Source organism: Salmo salar, chromosome ssa21 (assembly GCF_905237065.1).
Source record: "Salmo salar chromosome ssa21, Ssal_v3.1, whole genome shotgun sequence".
Classification (NCBI taxonomy): Eukaryota; Metazoa; Chordata; class Actinopteri; order Salmoniformes; family Salmonidae; genus Salmo; species Salmo salar.
Genome location: NC_059462.1, coordinates 32,044,326 through 32,063,286, shown reverse-complemented (window position 1 = coordinate 32,063,286; position 18,961 = coordinate 32,044,326). Strand labels below are relative to the sequence as shown.

The following is an 18,961-nucleotide window of genomic DNA, read 5'->3' as shown; positions in this document are numbered from 1 at the left end:
TGATCATTTGCCAAAATTAGCCACATTTGATATTCATTATTTCTCCTCTCTGTTTCTTCACAGGGCTAAAGAATCCCACATAATTGAAAGATGATTGCTATTAGCAAAACGTATTTCTACAATATTTTACACTTAATGAATATGAATTGGAGATCAGGATGCATAGCCCCCAACCCAGACGTGACAGCATTTGTGCCCGCATGTATACGTGGATGTGTGAGGATCGGCGCCAATACGTTTGTAAGTGTGTGTGTACGCTTGAATGTGTGAAGGTCGGAAGTGTGTGTGTGTGTGTGTGTGTGTGTGTGTGTGTGTGTGTGTGTGTGTGTGTGTGTGTGTGTGTGTGTGTGTGTGTAGCTGGGGACTGGACAGAGATAATTGCCAGTCAGACGGGGAGAGAGGAACACAGCTGATCAGAGGGGTAGAGGACTTCACAGGACGGTTCTCCTGACCAGGAGTTCACACACACTCTGAAGCCTAACTAAGCAGTCGGGCCTGATTGACGTTAATGAGACCGAGGCCTGTGTGTTTGTGTGGATGTGTGTGAAAGGGTTGAATCTAAAGGGCTGTCATGACTGTCATGCCTTTGGAAAGTATTCAGACCCCTTGAGTTTTCCACATTTTGTTACGTTACAGCATTTTTCTAAAATGTATTAAATGTTTTTTTCCCCTCATCAATCTACACACAATACCCCATAATGACAAAGCAAAAACAGGTTTTTAGAAAATGTAGCAATTCTTTTCTTTTTTTTACCCCAGAAATAACACATTTACATAAGTATTCAGACCTTTTACTCAGTACTTTTTTGAAGCACCTTTGGCAGAAATTACAGCCTCAGGTCCTCTTGGGTATGATGATACAAACTTGGCACACCTGTATTTGTGAAGTTTCTCGGATTCTTCTCTGCAGATCCTCTCAAGCTCTGTCAGTTTGGATGGGGAGCGTTGCTGCACAGCTATTTCCAGGTCTCTTCAGAGAGGTTCAATCAGGTTGAAGTCCGAGCTCTGGCTGGGCCACTCAAGGACATTCAGAGACTTGTCCCGAAGCCACTCCTGTGTTATCTTGGCTGTGTACTTAGGGTCGTTGTCCTGTTGAACCTGATGAACCTTCGCCCCAGTCTGAGGTCCTGAACTCTCTGGAGCAGGTTTTCATCAAGGATCTCTGTACTTTGCTCCGTTCATCTTTCCCTTGATCCTGACTAGTCTCCCATTCCCTGCCGCTGAAAAACATCCCCACAGCATGATGCTGCCACCACCATGCTTCACCGTAGGGATGGTGCCTGGTTTCCTCCAGACGTGACGCTTGGAATTCAGGCCAAAGAGTTCAATCATGGTTTCATCAGACCAGAGAATCTTGTTTCTCATGGACTGAGAGTTTTTAGGTGCCTTTTGGTAAACTCAAAGCTGGCTGTCATGTGCCTTTTTACTGAGGAGTGTCTTCTGTCTGGCCACTCTACCATAAAGCCCTGATTGGTGGAGTGCTGCAGAGATGGTTGTCCTTCTCTAGAGCTCTGTCAGAGTGACCATCGGGTTCTTGGTCACCTCCCAGACCAAGGCACTTCTCCCCCGATTGCTCAGTTTGGCCGGGGGGCCAGGTCTAGGAAGAGTCTTGGTGGTTCCAAACATCTTCAGTTTAATAATGATGGAGGCCACTGTGTTCTTGGGGACCTTCAATGCTGCAGAACATTTTTGGTACCCTTCCCCAGATGTGCCGACAATCCTGTCTCAGAGCTCTACGGACAATTCCTTCTACCTCATGGCTTGGTTTTTGCTCTGACATGCACTGTCAACTGTGGGACCTTATAGTCAGGTATGTGCCTTTCCAAATAATGTCCAATCAATTGAATTTACCTCAGGTGGACTCCAATCAAGTTGTAAAAAAATCAAGGATTATCAATTTCGAGTGTCATAGCAAAGGGTCTGAATACTTATGTAAATAAGGTATTTCTGTTTTTATTTTTATAAATTAGCAAACATTTCTAAAAACCTGTTTTTGCTTTGTCATCATGGGGCGGTGTGTGTAGATTGATGAGGATGTTTTATTTATTTCATCCATTTTAGAATAAGGCTGTCACGTAACAAAATGTGGAAAAAGTCAAGGTGTCTGAATACTTTTGGAAGGCACTGTAGATGGGGAAGGAAGAGGTTAGCTAGAGAGAGATGGGAGGAGAGGCAGAGCAGGTATGGAGAGGTCGGGGACAAGCAGAAAGGGAGGGATACAGGGGAGAGGAGGGAGGGTATTTTCTCCTTGATTAAAGGGCAGAACAAAGGCAGGCCAGGTAAGGTAAAAAAGAACCCCTTCAAGAACTGACCAAGTATATTGGACAGAACCACAAACACAGGTCTGTATGTTAGTATTCAGTATGGCTTTATTATCCCCGTGGGAACATTTTGGTTGTGGCTCTGTGTATACATAAAAACACACAATAAAGCATAGAAAAGGACATATACAGACAATAAATACAGGTAGAAAAGTGCATGAGTGATCAATGACGCATCTGTACACTATATACATCAGTACGCTCTGTCAACTTCAATGTTAGCTGTAAAGCCTCTCTAAAAGTCAATATAAATACAAACAACATCACCAGCACATTGGCAAGTTCATGTATTTATCTTTTCATTGATTACATCTAGGGTTAAGTGTTAGGGGTCATGAAACAGACACAGAGGGCGGTACGAGGTACTCACTGTCGTCCGTGGTCTCATACTCGTATTTGGGGCTGTAGGCGCTGTGTCCAGCGGAGGTGCGTGTTCTCAGGCTAAAGATGTAGCAGGTGGAGGGCTTTAACCCTGTGATGATCACACTGGGGGCTTTGGTCCGCGTCGACGAGTAGCTCAACTCCTCATGTTCCTTCTCGTAGTACTTGACCTCATAGTCGACCACCAGGAGGGATGTCTGTTCTGGCTCCAGCCATGACAGGGCAATGCTGTTCTGAGATGCCCAGTCCTTCTTCAGCACGCCCACCATAAAGGGACCTGGAGGGACCAATCAGAGAGAAGGTTAGAGAGGTCAGGTGTTCAACTACTAACATCAAATCAAATTTTATTGGTCACATACACGTGTTTAGCAGATGTTATTGCGGGTGTAGCGAAATGCTTGTGCTTCTAGTTCCAACAAGTGCAGCAATATCTAACAAGTAATATCTAACAATTCCACAACATATATCCAATACACACAAATCTAAGTAAGGAATGGAATTAAGAATATATAAATATATGTCCCCAAAAAATTCTGGGCTCAAACAATGTAAGGAATACTACATAAAAAAACGAAATACTGCAAAGTTTCCTAAGAACTAGAAGTGAGGCAGCCCTCTCTGTTGGTGCCATCTTTCCATTTAATCTGAGTAGTGATGGAAGGCTGACACCAGCTTCTGATTATATGCTTCATCATTTCACAGGAAAGGCTTTGCTTTCCTAGAGATAAGCCTGGAGCATCCAATTATCTTAATATCAAATATTAGGGGTTTTACAGTCATACTAGCGTCTGTGGATCCTCCAGTGATAACAGGTCTACCTGGGAGATTCGGTTAGTTAGCTGTGTTGATATAAATCATATTAGTCGTGTGTTGATTACATTAGTGCTGAGTAAATACTGGCCCAGGGCTTGACTACAGCCACCGGCAGGTGATATCAGCCTCTCACTAATTAATATCCTATTAACTCAAGGTGGTAAACAGTTCGCTAAGATGTATCTACATAAATACCGGTGTTATTAAAACCTTTCAAAATATATGGTGAACACTTTCTTATCAGGGATGTCAAACTGTACTGTGTAACGGCCAAGGTAGGGGGTAGGTTATGACGGCAAGAGGATTTCAAATAGGTGCAGGATTCATTGGAAAAAAGGAGCAGAGAGTAATCATCAATCATTAGAAGAAAGACACTTTAAGGGGCTTTAGTCGGCCCTGACTTGACATAGAATACCATAGACACCTTGTCCCCTCCTCACCCCAAAAGCTGAAACCAACTGATTTAGATACCCTATGTGGCAGGAAGCCAGTGGAATATACTATCCCCATTTATAAAAAAGTGGTGTCAGGTAGGCCTTAATAGCATGCTATCGCCCACATTTCTCTTACATTACCATGCTGGCACAAAATGACTCAATACAGGAATGTGGGCCTGAAAAATGACAAGTAAATATCAGTAAAGGAAAACAGGACAATAAACACTATTATGAGAATTACAAACTCTTCTCAAAAGTTAACTAACCCGTACCCACAGTGTGATGATTAAAACTCCTATGTTTATTTCAGCTCCATCAGTAACTGGACTGATGGATGTTTCCTACAGTCATATCACCTTCGTGTCGAGGCTGCATTTCCAGCAGGCAGTTTAGTGCTGTGAGCTCAAACTAATTCTGCCTCCTGATTTATTTCAATGCTTGGTTTGTTCTTAATAATGAAGAACATAATAGCCTTTCAGGCTAGTAAGGCTTCCCAAATGTAAGCTAAAATTAAACAACAACATAATATCATGGCTGATTGAAATTAGCTGATTTATTTTGCATAATGAGTCAGCTGAAAGGGCACTTCATTCTCTCACACACACACACACACACACACACACACACACACACACACACACACACACACACACACACACACACAATAATTATCATAACATCCACAGAAACACATACACAAAGCTGACAACTTATTAGGCTACACATTACTTTACATAGTAGACTACATGTCACATCATTAATGTTGCGTTATGTGTGCGTTTGTACTTGTGTGTATGTTGTTATTTTTGTCCCTGGAAATACCCCATTCATCTCAATGGGGTGTTATCACCCACAAATCTGTTGATACATAACATCTAAGTGAGCAGATGACCCTGTCCACACTAGTGTTGCACGGTATACTGTACCACGGTGTGATACCAACATTTTAGAATACCATAGTACCGTTTCATATGATACTACCAACATTTTAGAATACCGTAGTACCGTTTCATATGATACTACCAACATTTTAGAATACCGTAGTACCGTTTCATATGATACTACCAACATTTTAGAATACCGTAGTACCGTTTCATATGATACTACCAACATTTTAAAATACCGTAGTACCGTTTCATATGATACTACCAACATTTTAGAATACCGCAGTACCGTTTCATATGATACTACCAACATTTTAGAATACCGTAGTACCGTTTCATATGATACTACCAACATTTTAGAATACCGTAGTACCGTTTCATATGATACTACCAACATTTTAGAATACCGTAGTACCGTTTCATATGATACTACCAACATTTTAGAATACCGTAGTACCGTTTCATATGATACTACCAACATTTTAAAATACCATAGTACCGTTTCATATGATACTACCAACATTTTAGAATACCGTAGTACCGTTTCATATCATACTACCAACATTTTAGAATACCGTAGTACCGTTTCATATGATACTACCAACATTTTAGAATACCGTAGTACCGTTTCATATGATACTACCAACATTTTAGAATACCGTAGTACCGTTTCATATGATACTACCAACATTTTAGAATACCATAGTACCGTTTCATATGATACTACCAACATTTTAATATACCGTAGTACCATTTCATATGATACTACCAACATTTTAGAATACCGTAGTACCGTTTCATATCATACTACCAACATTTTAGAATACCGTAGTACCGTTTCATATGATACTACCAACATTTTAAAATACCGTAGTACCGTTTCATATCATACTACCAACATTTTAGAATACCGTAGTACCGTTTCATATGATACTACCAACATTTTAATATACCGTAGTACCGTTTCATATGATACTACCAACATTTTAGAATACCGTAGTACCGTTTCACATGATACTACCAACATTTTAGAATACCGTAGTACCGTTTCATATGATACTACCAACATTTTAGAATACCGTAGTACCGTTTCATATGATACTACCAACATTTTAGAATACCGTAGTACCGTTTCATATGATACTACCAACATTTTAAAATACCGTAGTACCGTTTCATATGATACTACCAACATTTTAGAATACCGTAGTACCGTTTCATATGATACTACCAACATTTTAGTATACCGTAGTACCGTTTCATATGATACTACCAACATTTTAGAATACCGTAGTACCGTTTCACATGATACTACCAACATTTTAGAATACCGTAGTACCGTTTCATATGATACTACCAACATTTTAGAATACCGTAGTACCGTTTCATATGATACTACCAACATTTTAGAATACCGTAGTACTGTTTCACATGATACTACCAACATTTTAGAATATAGTAGTACCGTTTCACATGATACTATCACATTATCCAGCCCTACCGATATAAAGAACCAGCTGGCGCCTTTTATAAAATGTTGATAAAGTCAGTTGTTTATAAGTTTAGTACATTTTTATTTCACCGGTCCAATAATATCCACGGCACTTTCATGTATTTATTTTTATTTCACCTTTATTTAAATTGGCACATATCAGGTGTGGCAGCTGTAAATCAGCCAACCGTATCCCACACAAGCCCTCACTCACCTGCTTCTCTCCATCTGCTCCTCATGCACATCTATTCCTCTGTCAGTTGTTAAATAGAATTTAGCCTTGATTGCAAGCGAGCATGGAGACCCTGATCAGTCTTCTGTTGTTACATTGGAGCAGTGCACATATTGAGCAAAGTTGATACATTGTATATCATTTCATCCCAGATATAACAAAGAACACAGGTCAGTCTGCGTATAGGCGTTTGCAAGTTTGCTGTCATGCAGCAGTGCCAAAGAGGAAAAACGTAGGTATGCTTGCAGCTTTACAGCCCAGACAAGGGCTTGTCTCTAGCTCAAACGGCTAACAAATATCACTCCTATAACTGGAGCTACCTTTTTTATCTTCCTGCACGATTTGGAGCGTATTTGATAGAATTTCACAAACCATGTCACGGGCCATTTTAAACTAATCCCAGCTGGCTAATTATTGGTTTGATAACAAACAACGTTCAGTCATGTTACCTAGCTAGCTAACAACCTGGTAACTGGACAGTTGGTTTAGGCACATCTGATTGGCACAGGAAAAGGGTCTGCTACTCATGAGACGTGCTTCAAAAGGTAGGATTCATATAGACATAACTATATGAACAGAAATATAAACGCAACATGTAAAGTGTAGGTCCCATGTTTCATGAGCTGGAATAAAAGATTGCAGAAATTTTCCATACACACAAAAAGCTTATTTCCCTCAAATGTTGTGCACAACTGTGTTTACATCCCTGTTAGTGAGCATGTATCCTTTGCCAAGATAAACAGGTGTGGAATATCAAGAAGCTGATTAAATAGCATAATCATTACACAGGTGCACCTTGTGCTGGGGACAATAAAAGGCCATGATAAAAATGTGCAGTTTTGTCACACAACACAATGCTACAGATTTCTCAAGTTTTGAGGGAGCATGCAATTGGCATACTGACTGTAGGTATGTCCACCAGAGCTGTTGCCAGAGAATTTAATGTACATTTTCTACCATAAATCCGCCTCCAACGTCATTTTAGAGAATTTGGCAGTACGTCTAACTGGCCTCACAACCTCAGACCATGTGTAACCACACCAGCCCAGGACCTCCACATCCGGCTTCTTCACCTGCGGGATTGTCAGACCAGCCACCAGGACAGCTGATGAAACTGTGGGTTTGTACAAATGAAGAATTTCTGCACAAACTGTCAGAAACCGTCTCAGGGAAGCTCATCTGCGTGCTCGTCATCCTCACCAGGGTCTTGGCCTGACTACAGTTCGGCGTTGTAACAGACTTCAGTGGACAAATGCTCACTTTCCATGGCCACTGGGACGCTGGATGAATCCCAGTTTCAACTGTACTGGGCAGATGGCAGTGTGTATGGCGTTTTGCTGATGTCAACATTGTGAACAGAGAGCCCTATGGTAGCTGTGGGGTTATGGTATGGGCCAGCATAAACTACGGACAACGAACACAATTTCATTTTATCGATGGCAATTTGAATGCACAGAGATACCATGACGAGATCCTAAGGCCCATTGTCCTGCAATTCATCTGCCTCCATCACCTCATGTTTCAGCAAGATAATGCACAGCGACCATGTCGCAAGGATATGTACACAATTCCTGGAAGCTGAAAATGTACTAGTTCTTCCATGGCCTGCATACTCACCAGACATGTCACCCATTGAGCATGTTTGGGATGCTCTGGATCGACGTATTCAGACCCCTTGACTGTTTCCACATTTTGTTACATTACAGTCTAATTCTAAAATGTATTAAATCCATTTTTCCCCTCGTCACTCTACATACAACACCCCATAATGACAAAGCGAAAACAGGTTTTTAGAAATGATTAACACATTTATTTATAAATAAAAACAGAAATACCTTATTTAAACAAGTATTCAGACTCTTTGCTATGAGATTCGAAATTGAGCTCAGGTGCATTCTGTTCCCATTGATCATCCTTGAGATGTTTCTACAACTTGATTGGAGTCCACCTGTGGTAAATGCAATTGATTGGACATTATTTGGAAAAACATAAACCTGTCTATATAAGGTCCCACAGTTGACAGTGCAAGTCAGAGCAAAAACCAAGCCATGAGGTCAAAGGAATTATCCGTAGAGGTCCGAAAAAGGATTATGTTGAGGCACAGATCTGGGGAAGGGTACTGAGAAATTTCTACAGCATTGAAGCTCCACAAGAACACATTGGACTTCAAAACTGCCAAACTGAGCAATTGGGGGAGAAGGGCCTTGATCAGGGAGGTGACCAAGAACCCGATTGTCACTCTGACAGAGCTCCAGAGTTCTTCTGTGGAGATGGGAGAACCTTCCAGAAGGACAACCATCTCTGCAGCACTCCACCAATCAGGGCTTTATGGTAGAGTGGCCAGACGGAAGCCACTCCTCAGTAAATGGCACATGACAGCCAGCTTGGAGATTGCCAAAAGGCACCTAAAGGACTCTCAGACCATGAGAAACAAGATTCTCTGGTCTGATGAAACCAAGATTGAACTCTTTGGCCTGAATGCCAAGAGTCACGTCTGGAGGAAACCTGGCACCATCCCTACGGTGAAGCATGGTGGTGGCAGCATCATGCTGTGGGGATGTTTTTCAGAGGCAGGGAATGGGAGACTAGTCAGGATCGAGGGAAAGCTGAACGGAGCAAAATACAGAGAGATCCTTGATGAAAACCAGCACCAAAGCGCTGAAGACCTCAGACTGGGGTGACGGTTCACCTTCCAACAGGACAACGACCCTAAGCAAACAGCCAAGACAATGCAGGAGTGGCTTCGGGACAAGTCTCTGAATGTCCTTGAGTGGCCCAGCCAAAGCCCGGACTTGAACCCGATCGAACACCTCTGTAGAGACCTGAATATAGCTGTGCAGCGACGCTCCCCATCCAAACTGACAGAGCTTGAGAGGATCTGCAGAGAAGAATGGGAGAAACTCTCCAAATACAGGTGCCAAGCTTGTACTGTCATACCCAAGAAGACTCAAGGCTGTAATTGCTGCCAAAGGTGCTACAACAAAGTACTGAGTAAAGGGTCTGAATACTTATGTAAATGTCATATTCCAGTTTATTATTTTTAATACATTTGCTTTTGCTTTGTCATTACAGGGTATTGTGTGTAGATTGATGAGGGGAAAAAAATGATTGAATCCTTTTTGAATAAGGCTGTAATGCAACAAAATGTGGAAAAATTCAATGGGTCTGAATACTTTCCAAATGCACTTTTTGTTCAGTGTCTTTCACTTTCTGGTGCTCTTTACATTCTGTTGAGTGCCTAACATTTTTAAAGATGGGAGCAGTATGATACACATCTGTGGGAGAGAGAGTGGTGTGTGTGTGTTTATGGGAGCGAGAGTGGTGTGTGTGTATGTTTGGGAGAGAGAGTGGTGTGTGTGTGTTTATGGGAGAGAGAGTGGTGTGTGTGTGTGTGTTTATGGGAGAGAGAGAGTGGTGTGTGTGTGTTTATGGGAGAGAGAGTGGTGTGTGTGTGTATGTTTGGGAGAGAGAGTGGTGTGTGTGTGTGTATGTTTGGGAGAGAGAGTGGTGTGTGTGTGTGTGTTTATGGGAGAGAGAGTGGTGTGTGTGTGTGTGTTTATGGGAGAGAGAGTGATGTGTGTGTGTGTTATGGGAGAGAGAGTAGTGTGTGTGTGTTTATGGGAGAGAGAGTGGTGTGTGTGTGTATGTTTGGGAGAGAGAGTGGTGTGTGTGTGTTTATGGGAGAGAGAGTGGTGTGTGTGTGTGTGTTTATGGGAGAGAGAGTGGTGTGTGTGTGTGTTATGGGAGAGAGAGTGGTGTGTGTGTGTGTGTTTATGGGAGAGAGAGTGGTGTGTGTGTGTGTGTGTTTATGGGAGAGAGAGTGGTGTGTGTGTGTTATGGGAGAGAGAGTGGTGTGTGTGTGTGTGTGTGTTTATGGGAGAGAGAGTGGTGTGTGTGTGTGTTATGGGAGAGAGAGTAGTGTGTGTGTGTTTATGGGAGAGAGAGTGGTGTGTGTGTGTGTATGTTTGGGAGAGAGTGGTGTGTGTGTGTTTATGGGAGAGAGAGTGGTGTGTGTGTGTATGTTTGGGAGAGAGAGTGGTGTGTGTGTGTTTATGGGAGAGAGAGTGGGTGTGTGTGTGTTTATGGGAGAAAGAGTGGTGTGTGTGTGTTATGGGAGAGAGAGTAGTGTGTGTGTGTTTATGAGAATGAGGGAGACAGAGAGAGTGTGTGAGGAAGGGAGAGCGAGTGTCTGTTAACTGAAGATTAAAGAAGGTTTCATGCAGTGTTTTCCCCTAACTGACACAATGACATGCAGATCATTATGTATGTACACTCCTTCCTCCCATTCCTCCAGCCAAATCACAGGTAGGCCTTTGCAAATATGAGCAAATCAGCCATTCTATGCAGCATTCTATTATACAGCGAACAGTGTGCAGTCAAATTGAATATGTGTTGTATTGAGTAGAAGTACGACTTTCAGTGACAGTTTTTTTGTGTAGCTTATGCGCATAACTTTTAGAAAATGGTAACAAGCGTCCAGGAGACGGGGCGAACAGGAAGCTAGGCCACTGAATTTTCCACCCTTGGTATCGTGATAATACTCGGTATCGTGATACTTGGCCTGGTATCGTGTCGTTAGTAAAATGTTGGTAACGTGACAACACTAGTCCACACACAGACACACAGACACAGACACAGCGCCGAGTGTAGCTGCTGTAGCATCTAGCTCAGTCAGGGTAACAGCATCTGCTGCTAGCATATTGGCCTCTGATAGGGAACAATAAAAACTGCATAAATACAATCTCCCCAGCCTGCATGATTACAATCCCACTCCTACTGTTGCAGAGCAACATGAAACAGACACAACATTGGTTTAGGAGAGTTAAGCTGAGACACACTGGTATTCTCATGGCAGGGTACGGTGCCCAGTAGAGAGTTGGCAGATACACTGTAGAAAACAACCCTGTAAAAAATAAACTCTCACCTTCAGCTCTCAATACAGATGTAGGATCTTAATTTGATCACCCTGTTGCAGGAGAACTTTCCTGCAACAGGAAATGTACAGCGTGTAGTGTATTTGATGTTTAAAAAGGCTTCTGAAGTTTGTTATTTCTACTTTTCAGACTTGATTTTCCCTTACAAAAAATGTATCAACCCCTACAAAAATTTATATTAATTATAACCCACACAAAAATTCAAATTTCTTGTTGCTGGAGGATTATTTTCCTGCTGTAGCAAACTGGCTCAAATTAAGATCTTACATATTTATGAATGCAAACTGTATAATATTAGCCAGAATATTAATTGTAATTTACACCAGAAATACAGCCAAAATACATATTCATATCCCAAAAATACTGTGAGGGGATGAGGCAAAATTGTGCTTATTGAATTTTCTTATTGAAATTCATGTGCAATGTAACTCTGAACAGGGCTTCAAATGAAGGTGGAACTGAAGAGAGAAGCATTTCTCTCATAGCATTCCTTCTAAGGATTGTACCCTATAGCATTTATACCAAAACCCCCAGTGCACAGTCCATCTCTCTCTCTCTCTCTGAGGAGGAGGAGGAGGAGGACTGGAAACCCATTATAATTATCGGTCAATTAGAATGGAACCGACGGATGGATTTTCCAGTCTAGTGTAGTTAAGCTCCCAGTAAACTAATGTAGTCTCATTACAGCAGCTTGACATCTGTATGGTTTTAATGAGCTTGCCTGGCCCCAAGGCCTCCATTAACAGTTTAGAAAATCAATGGCTTCTATATTGATGCTTTACCACGCTTAAACGATATGAGAATGCTAGGTTACTAAGGGAGGGAGAAGAGGGAGAAAGAAAGAAAAAAAGAAAGAAAGGAAGGAAGGAGAAAAACAATAACTAGTAGACAAGGACATGTCAAAATGTCTGATTGTTTTGTTGCTACCCTGCCATGATGATGTTTTAGATTCTACTCAGGAAGGAGTATGAGAGAGATCACCTTTTGGAGGACACACACACACCAATCTCCGATCTCTTCCTTCACTTATATTTGCTTATGAGGCGGTCTGAGTTGCTCTGGGGAGCTGAGAGAGTACATTACCTTTATTCATACAGGATGTAGGTTCCAGTGGGACCTTAAGTAATCATTAAGACCATTCTGAGAGTGTGAAGTGTGTGTGTGTGTGTGTGTGTGTGTACAGCATATAGTGTGCTTGTGTGCGAGTCTCCCTTAGGCAAGATCACCTCCCACCACAGTCTTATAAACCCAACCAAACCTCATCTGGCATCTCGGGAGCACCCTGGTACTCTGACAGAGGTCATGTCCCTGTTGGGCCAAACACCCTGATGGTAATTGTAAGGGTTTATGATTGGATAAAGCACATTTGCATCCACCCCATGGCAAAATGTGTAGAATGGCAGGAAATCTGCAGTAAAACTGTACATGTTTCTCTCTGCCCCATGGCAAAATGGTAGAATTGCATGAAATGAGTTATAACATTGAAAAATCTTCTCTCCACCCCATGGCAAAATGAGTAGAATGGCAGGAAATGAACTTTAAAAGAAGATGAGTTAGGGCAGTGGTCTGCTGTGCCACCAGAGATTCTGGGTTTGAGTCCAGGCTCTTGTGCCATGACCGGGAGGCCCATGGGGCGGTGCACAATTGGCCCAGCGTCGTCCGGGTTAGGGAGGGTTTGGCCAGGAGGGATATCCTTGTCTCATCGCGCACTAGCGACTCCTGTGGTGGGCCGGGCGCAGTGCACGCTGACCAGGTGCAGCTGGCTTCCTGGTTGGATGAGCATTGTGTCAAGAAGCAGTGCGGCTTGGTTGGGTTGTGTTTCTGAGGACGCATCGCCTCTCCGGAGTCCGTATGGGAGTTGCAGTGATGAGACAAGACTGTAACTACCAATTGGATACCACGAAGTTGGGAAGAAAAAAGGGGTGAAAAATACAAAAGAAAGAAGAAAAAAAGAAGATGAGTTCCGTTTTTTTGTGGCCCCCACCTCATCCGTGTTGTAGATGAACTAGGGATTTCAGGACTAAAAAGCTCTTCAACGTTGAAAGCACAGTCATATGTACTGTTTTCTTTCCCCCAGCTTTGTTGTTCCCTGTTGTTTTCCCTCAGTCTTTCCATAGCTACTGTAACAGTAAAGTATTTGTAGACTGTAACAGTAAAGTGTCTGTAGATTGTAACAGTAAAGTGTCTGTAGACTGTAAAGTGTCTGTAGACTATAACAGTAAAGTATTTGTAGACTGTAACAGTAAAGTGTTTGTAGACTGTAACAGTAAAGTGTCTGTAGACTGTAACAGTAGTGTCTGTAGACTAACAGTAGTGTCTGTAGACTGTAACAGTAAAGTGTATCTAGACTAACAGTAAAGTGTCTGTAGACTGTAAAGTGTCTGTAGACTATAACAGTAAAGTGTATGTAGACTCACAGTTAACAGTAAAGTGTCCGTAGACTGTAACAGTAAGTGTCCGTAGACTGTAACAGTAAGTGTCCGTAGACTGTAACAGTAAGTGTCTGTAGACTAACAGTAAAGTATCTGTAGACTGTAACAGTAAAGTGTCTGTAGACTGTAACAGTAAAGTGTCTGTAGACTAACAGTAAAGTGTCCGTAGACGGTAACAGTAAAGTGTCCGTAGACGGTAACAGTAAAGTGTCCGTAGACGGTAACAGTAAAGTGTCCGTAGACTGTAACAGTAAAGTGTCCGTAGACGGTAACAGTAAAGTGTCCGTAGACTGTAACAGTAAAGTATCTGTAGACTGTAACAGTAAAGTGTCTGTAGACTAACAGTAAAGTTTATGTAGACTGTAACAGTAAAGTGTCTGTAGACTGTAACAGTAAAGTGTCCGTAGACTGTAACAGTAAAGTGTCCGTAGACTAACAGTAAAGTATCTGTAGACTGTAACTGTAAAGTGTCTCTAACTGTAACACTAAAGTGTATGTAGACTAACAGTAAAGTGTCTGTAGACTAACAGTAAAGTATCTGTAGACTGTAACAGTAAAGTGTCTGTAGACTGGAACAGTAAAGTGTCTGTAGACTGGAACAGTAAAGTGTCTGTAGACTGGAACAGTAAAGTGTCTGTAGACTAACAGTAAAGTGTCTGTAGACTATAAGAGTAAAGTGTATGTAGACTGTAACAGTAAAGTGTATGTAGACTAACAGTAAAGTGTCTGTAGACTGTAACAGTAAAGTGTATGTAGACTAACAGTAAAGAGTATGTAGACTAACAGTAAAGAGTATGTAGACTGTAACAGTAAAGTGTATGTAGACTAAGAGTAAAGTATGTGTAGACTGTAACTGTAAAGTGGCTGTAACAGTAAAGTGTCTGTAGACTAACAGTAAAGTGTATGTAGACTAACTGTAAAGTGTCTCGTAGACTAACTGTAAAGTGTCTGTAAACTGTAACACTAAAGTGTATGTAGACTAACAGTAAAGTGTCTGTAGACTGGAACAGTAAAGTGTCTGTAGACTGGAACAGTAAAGTGTCTGTAGACTAACAGTAAAGTGTCTGTAGACTATAAGACTGTAACAGTAAAGTGTCTGTAGACTAACAGTAAAGTATCTGTAGACTGTAACAGTAAAGTGTATGTAGACTAACAGTAAAGTGTCTGTAGACTGTAACAGTAAAGTATATGTAGACTGTAAACTGCCTGTAGACTAACAGTAAAATATCTGTAGACTGTAACTGTAAAGAGTCTGTACACTGTAACAGTAAAGTGTCTGTAGACTAACAGTAAAGTTTATGTAGACTGTAACTGTAAAGTGTCTGTAGACTGTAAACCTTCTGTAGACTGTAACAGTAAAGTGTATGTAGACTTTAACAGTAACGTGTCTGTAGACTGTAACAGTAAAGTGTCTGTAGACTAACAGTAAAGTATCTGTAGACTGTAACGGTAAAGTGTCTGTAGACTGTAACAGTAAAGTGTCTGTAGACTAAAACAGTAAAGTGTCTGTAGACTAACGGTAAAGTGTCTGTAGACTAACGGTAAAGTGTCTGTAGACTAACGGTAAAGTGTCTGTAGACTAACGGTAAAGTGTATGTAGACTAACTGTAAAGTGTCTGTAGACTGTAACTGTAAAGTGTCTGTAGACTGTAGCTGTAAAGTGTCTGTAGATTGTAAAGTGTCTGTAGACTGTAACAGTAAAGTGTCTGTAGACTGTAAAGTGTCTGTAGAGTATGTCGTGTCTTTGGCATCATTAAAACTGAAGACATGTTTATCAAATAACTCTCTGTAATTACTTTTACACGATTAAACTGATTGATCGTGTAACTGTAATTAACTAGGAAGTAGGGGCACCAAGGAAAATATAGACTAACAGTAAAGTGTCTGTAGACTGTAACAGTAAAGTGTCTGTAGACTGTAACAGTAAAGTGTCTGTAGACTGTAACAGTAAAGTGTCTGTAGACTGTAACAGTAGTGTCTGTAGACTGTAACAGTAAAGTGTCTGTAGACTGTAACAGTAGTGTCTGTAGACTGTAACAGTAAAGTGTCTGTAGACTGTAACAGTAAAGTGTCTGTAGACTGTAACAGTAAAGTGTCTGTAGACTGTAACAGTATGGGGACTTTAGAGTCATGTGTACCCAGGAGATGCCAGCTTCAGTTCATCTATCATGTGTTTCTGCTGAGCCCAGAGAGCCAGCATGTCACAGTTAACAGGTCATTAACAACATCAGTCACTCTACAAAGGGAACAATGGAGGGAGGGAGAGAGGAAAGGAGGGAAGGAGAAAAAGGGAAGGAGAAAGGGAGGGAGGCCAGATGACAACTATTCGGTTCTTCTGAGTAATAGTTAAGGTGGAGCATGGCCTGGCCTATTGCTCCTGACTGTCTGTGTGTGTGTGTGTGTGTGTGTGTGTGTGTGTGTGTGTGTGTGTGTGTGTGTGTGTGTGTGTGTGTGTGTGTGTGTGTGTGTGTGTGTGTGTGTATGTGTGTGTGTGTCTTTAATAGGGTCGTAGTGACATCCCGACCCCCTTGTTTCTCTTTAATAGTAATCTGGAAAGCCAATGATCTGTATGAAGGACAGTTAAACCAGCTCTGAACCGGCCCTGTTACAATCAATATTCCTTTACCTCCTCCTCTCGTCTCTTTCAGCATCCTCCTCTCTTTCTCTTCAGTAATGAATGAGAATAGAAATTCCACTCTGCTGATAAATGATGTCCCTCCTCAGACCCATCTCATCCCACTGCTGCTTTAGAGCTTTATTAGAGAACAGACATGCACAACCTGACCTGCTGCTGCAATAGGGAGCTAGAAAGCCTAACACTGTGTGACGAGGTGAATTATGGTGTGATTCTGTCAGCTGCTACATACTGAATCAAAAGACAAATCGTGTTGATCAGGAAATAGCTCTGTTATTCACAACAGGATTCCTCATCTAGAGGAATGAAAGAGATAAGAAAGGGAAAAACCCCTGCCTTGTGCCCAGAAACTCTCTCCTCTCCTCTCCTCTCCTCTCCTCTCCTCTCCTCTCCTCTCCTCTCCTCTCCTCTCCTCTCCTCTCCTCTCCTCTCCTCTCCTCTCCTCTCTCCTCTCCCCTCTCCTCTCTCCTCGGTGTTCAGCTGAACAACAGAAGAGGAGGGCAGGAAGGGAAGCAGCAGTATAAATAGCAGGTCTGTTAAACAACTGAAAAACAAGGAGCTCCCCTCAACTCTACAGTTTCAACAGTATAAATAGCTAGATAGCTGGACCGCTCTGCTACTCAGTTTGACATGAATCTGGCTCATAATATCTCTAGCACAAACGTACATGAAGTAGTTGAAGACACAGTAGAGAAATGTCATAGGATATTGATTAACTGACGCGTTAGTTTCAAAGAAACAATTCAAAGAAGACAATCATTCCACTCTTAAAAAAGAAAAACTTTTTAAACCGCGAGACATCCATCAGAATTCCGGAACAATGAATCTAATCACTGGGTATTAATGAGCCTCGGCCTAAAATAGTCCCGTCGTTAGGTAGGTGTGGGGAAATGAGCTCTGCAGGGGAGAGAGTTCAGATAAAGACCTGGGCATTAATCATGTCAAACACTACAAACCACTAATAGCTCTCTCTCTCTCGGTCTCACTCCCACCTGCTCAGCACACACATAGAAGAGGGTTATTGAAGACTATCTATTATTACCACTGAGTCTACTGCAGAAGACATACAGTAGAGAAGTTAACTACAGAGCTGTTACTAGGATCATGTGAAGGGGAGAGCAGAGAAAGGTACTGTATAATTGTTAAAAGTGATGCAGTCCTCCAGAGGGATTATACGTAGTACAGTACTGTACAAACATCCACTCATCCTGGCCTCCCAAGTGGTGCAGAGGTCTAAGGCACTGCATCGCAGGGCTAGAGGCTTCACTACAGACCCAGGATTGATCCCAGGCTGTGTTGCAGCCGGCCGCGACAGGGAGAACCATGAGGAAGCGCACAATTGGCCCAGCATCGTCTGGGTTCGGGGAGTGTTTGGCCGGCCGGGATGTCCTTGTCCCATTGCAATGTAGCAACTACTTGCGGTGGGCCGGGCGCATGGACCCTGACTTCGGTCGCATGCACCCTGACTTCGGTCGCCAGCTGTACAGTGTTTCCACTGACACATTGGTGCGGCAGCCTTCCGGGTTATTTGAGCAGTGTGTCAAGAAGCAGTGCGGCTTGGCAGGGTCGTGTTTCAGAGGATGCATGGTTCTTGACCTTTGCCTCTCCCAAGTCCGTACGAGAGTTGCGGCGATGGGACAAGACTGTAACTACCAATTGGGGAGAAAAAGGGGTAAAAAGTACCAACCCCCCCCAAAAAAAAACCATCCACTCATCACCATAGTAGCGATCTCTCTCTCTCATTTCTATTAGCCGTGTGACTTTGTCCCCAGCCCATTAGGTCTACCTCAGGCTGCTGAGGTCCATGTTAATGTAGTGCAGGTAAACAGTTGCTGCTGTACTCTGCATACAGATAAACACACAGGTCCACAGGAACACTGCAACATCTTACCTCCGTTTCCCCAGTCCAGCTGCTCCTCTCAGCCCTCTTCTCACCCATAGGACCCCTACCTCACTGCTGCTCCTCTCACGGTGGCTCTACCTTTTGACACACATCTGCCACAGCAGGGGCACCAACAGGGTTAGAGAGGGTTACAGAGGGGCAGGAGTACCAGATGCCCATGCCCACATTACCCAGGCCCTTTGCCCTTCCAAACTGGCCCTAGAGAGCAAACCTGCCATCTATGTTCCTCACACACATACTAACCAACAAGCTGGTAACTCACGGTTGCACAAACACTGCCAGGCACTCTACGGCATGTATCTGTAGCTAGAACAGAAGAAAACTAATCATCATCTCACAACTGATTTCTGGTGAATGGTTGTTCTATGAAGTTCAGCTCCAGGCAGCACAGCTTTCTCTCCAGAAAGATCAATATTACATATCACTAGATATATATCACATCATCAGTAGATATCACTTCTGACTTGAATGAAGTGAGATGAAACCAGGACCGGGAT

General features: G+C 42.4%; 1 protein-coding gene across 1 annotated transcript in view; it reads right to left on the bottom strand.

Annotated features, from left to right (window-relative positions):
- The window catches only part of LOC106582188 (ephrin type-A receptor 6), a 218,615-nt gene that overhangs the window by 30,826 nt on the left and 168,828 nt on the right, over window positions 1–18,961 (bottom strand). The window contains exon 8 of the mRNA XM_014165015.2: window positions 2,692–2,979. Coding sequence (XP_014020490.1) covers window positions 2,692–2,979 — 288 coding nt within the window. The remainder of the gene's footprint in view (window positions 1–2,691; window positions 2,980–18,961) is intronic.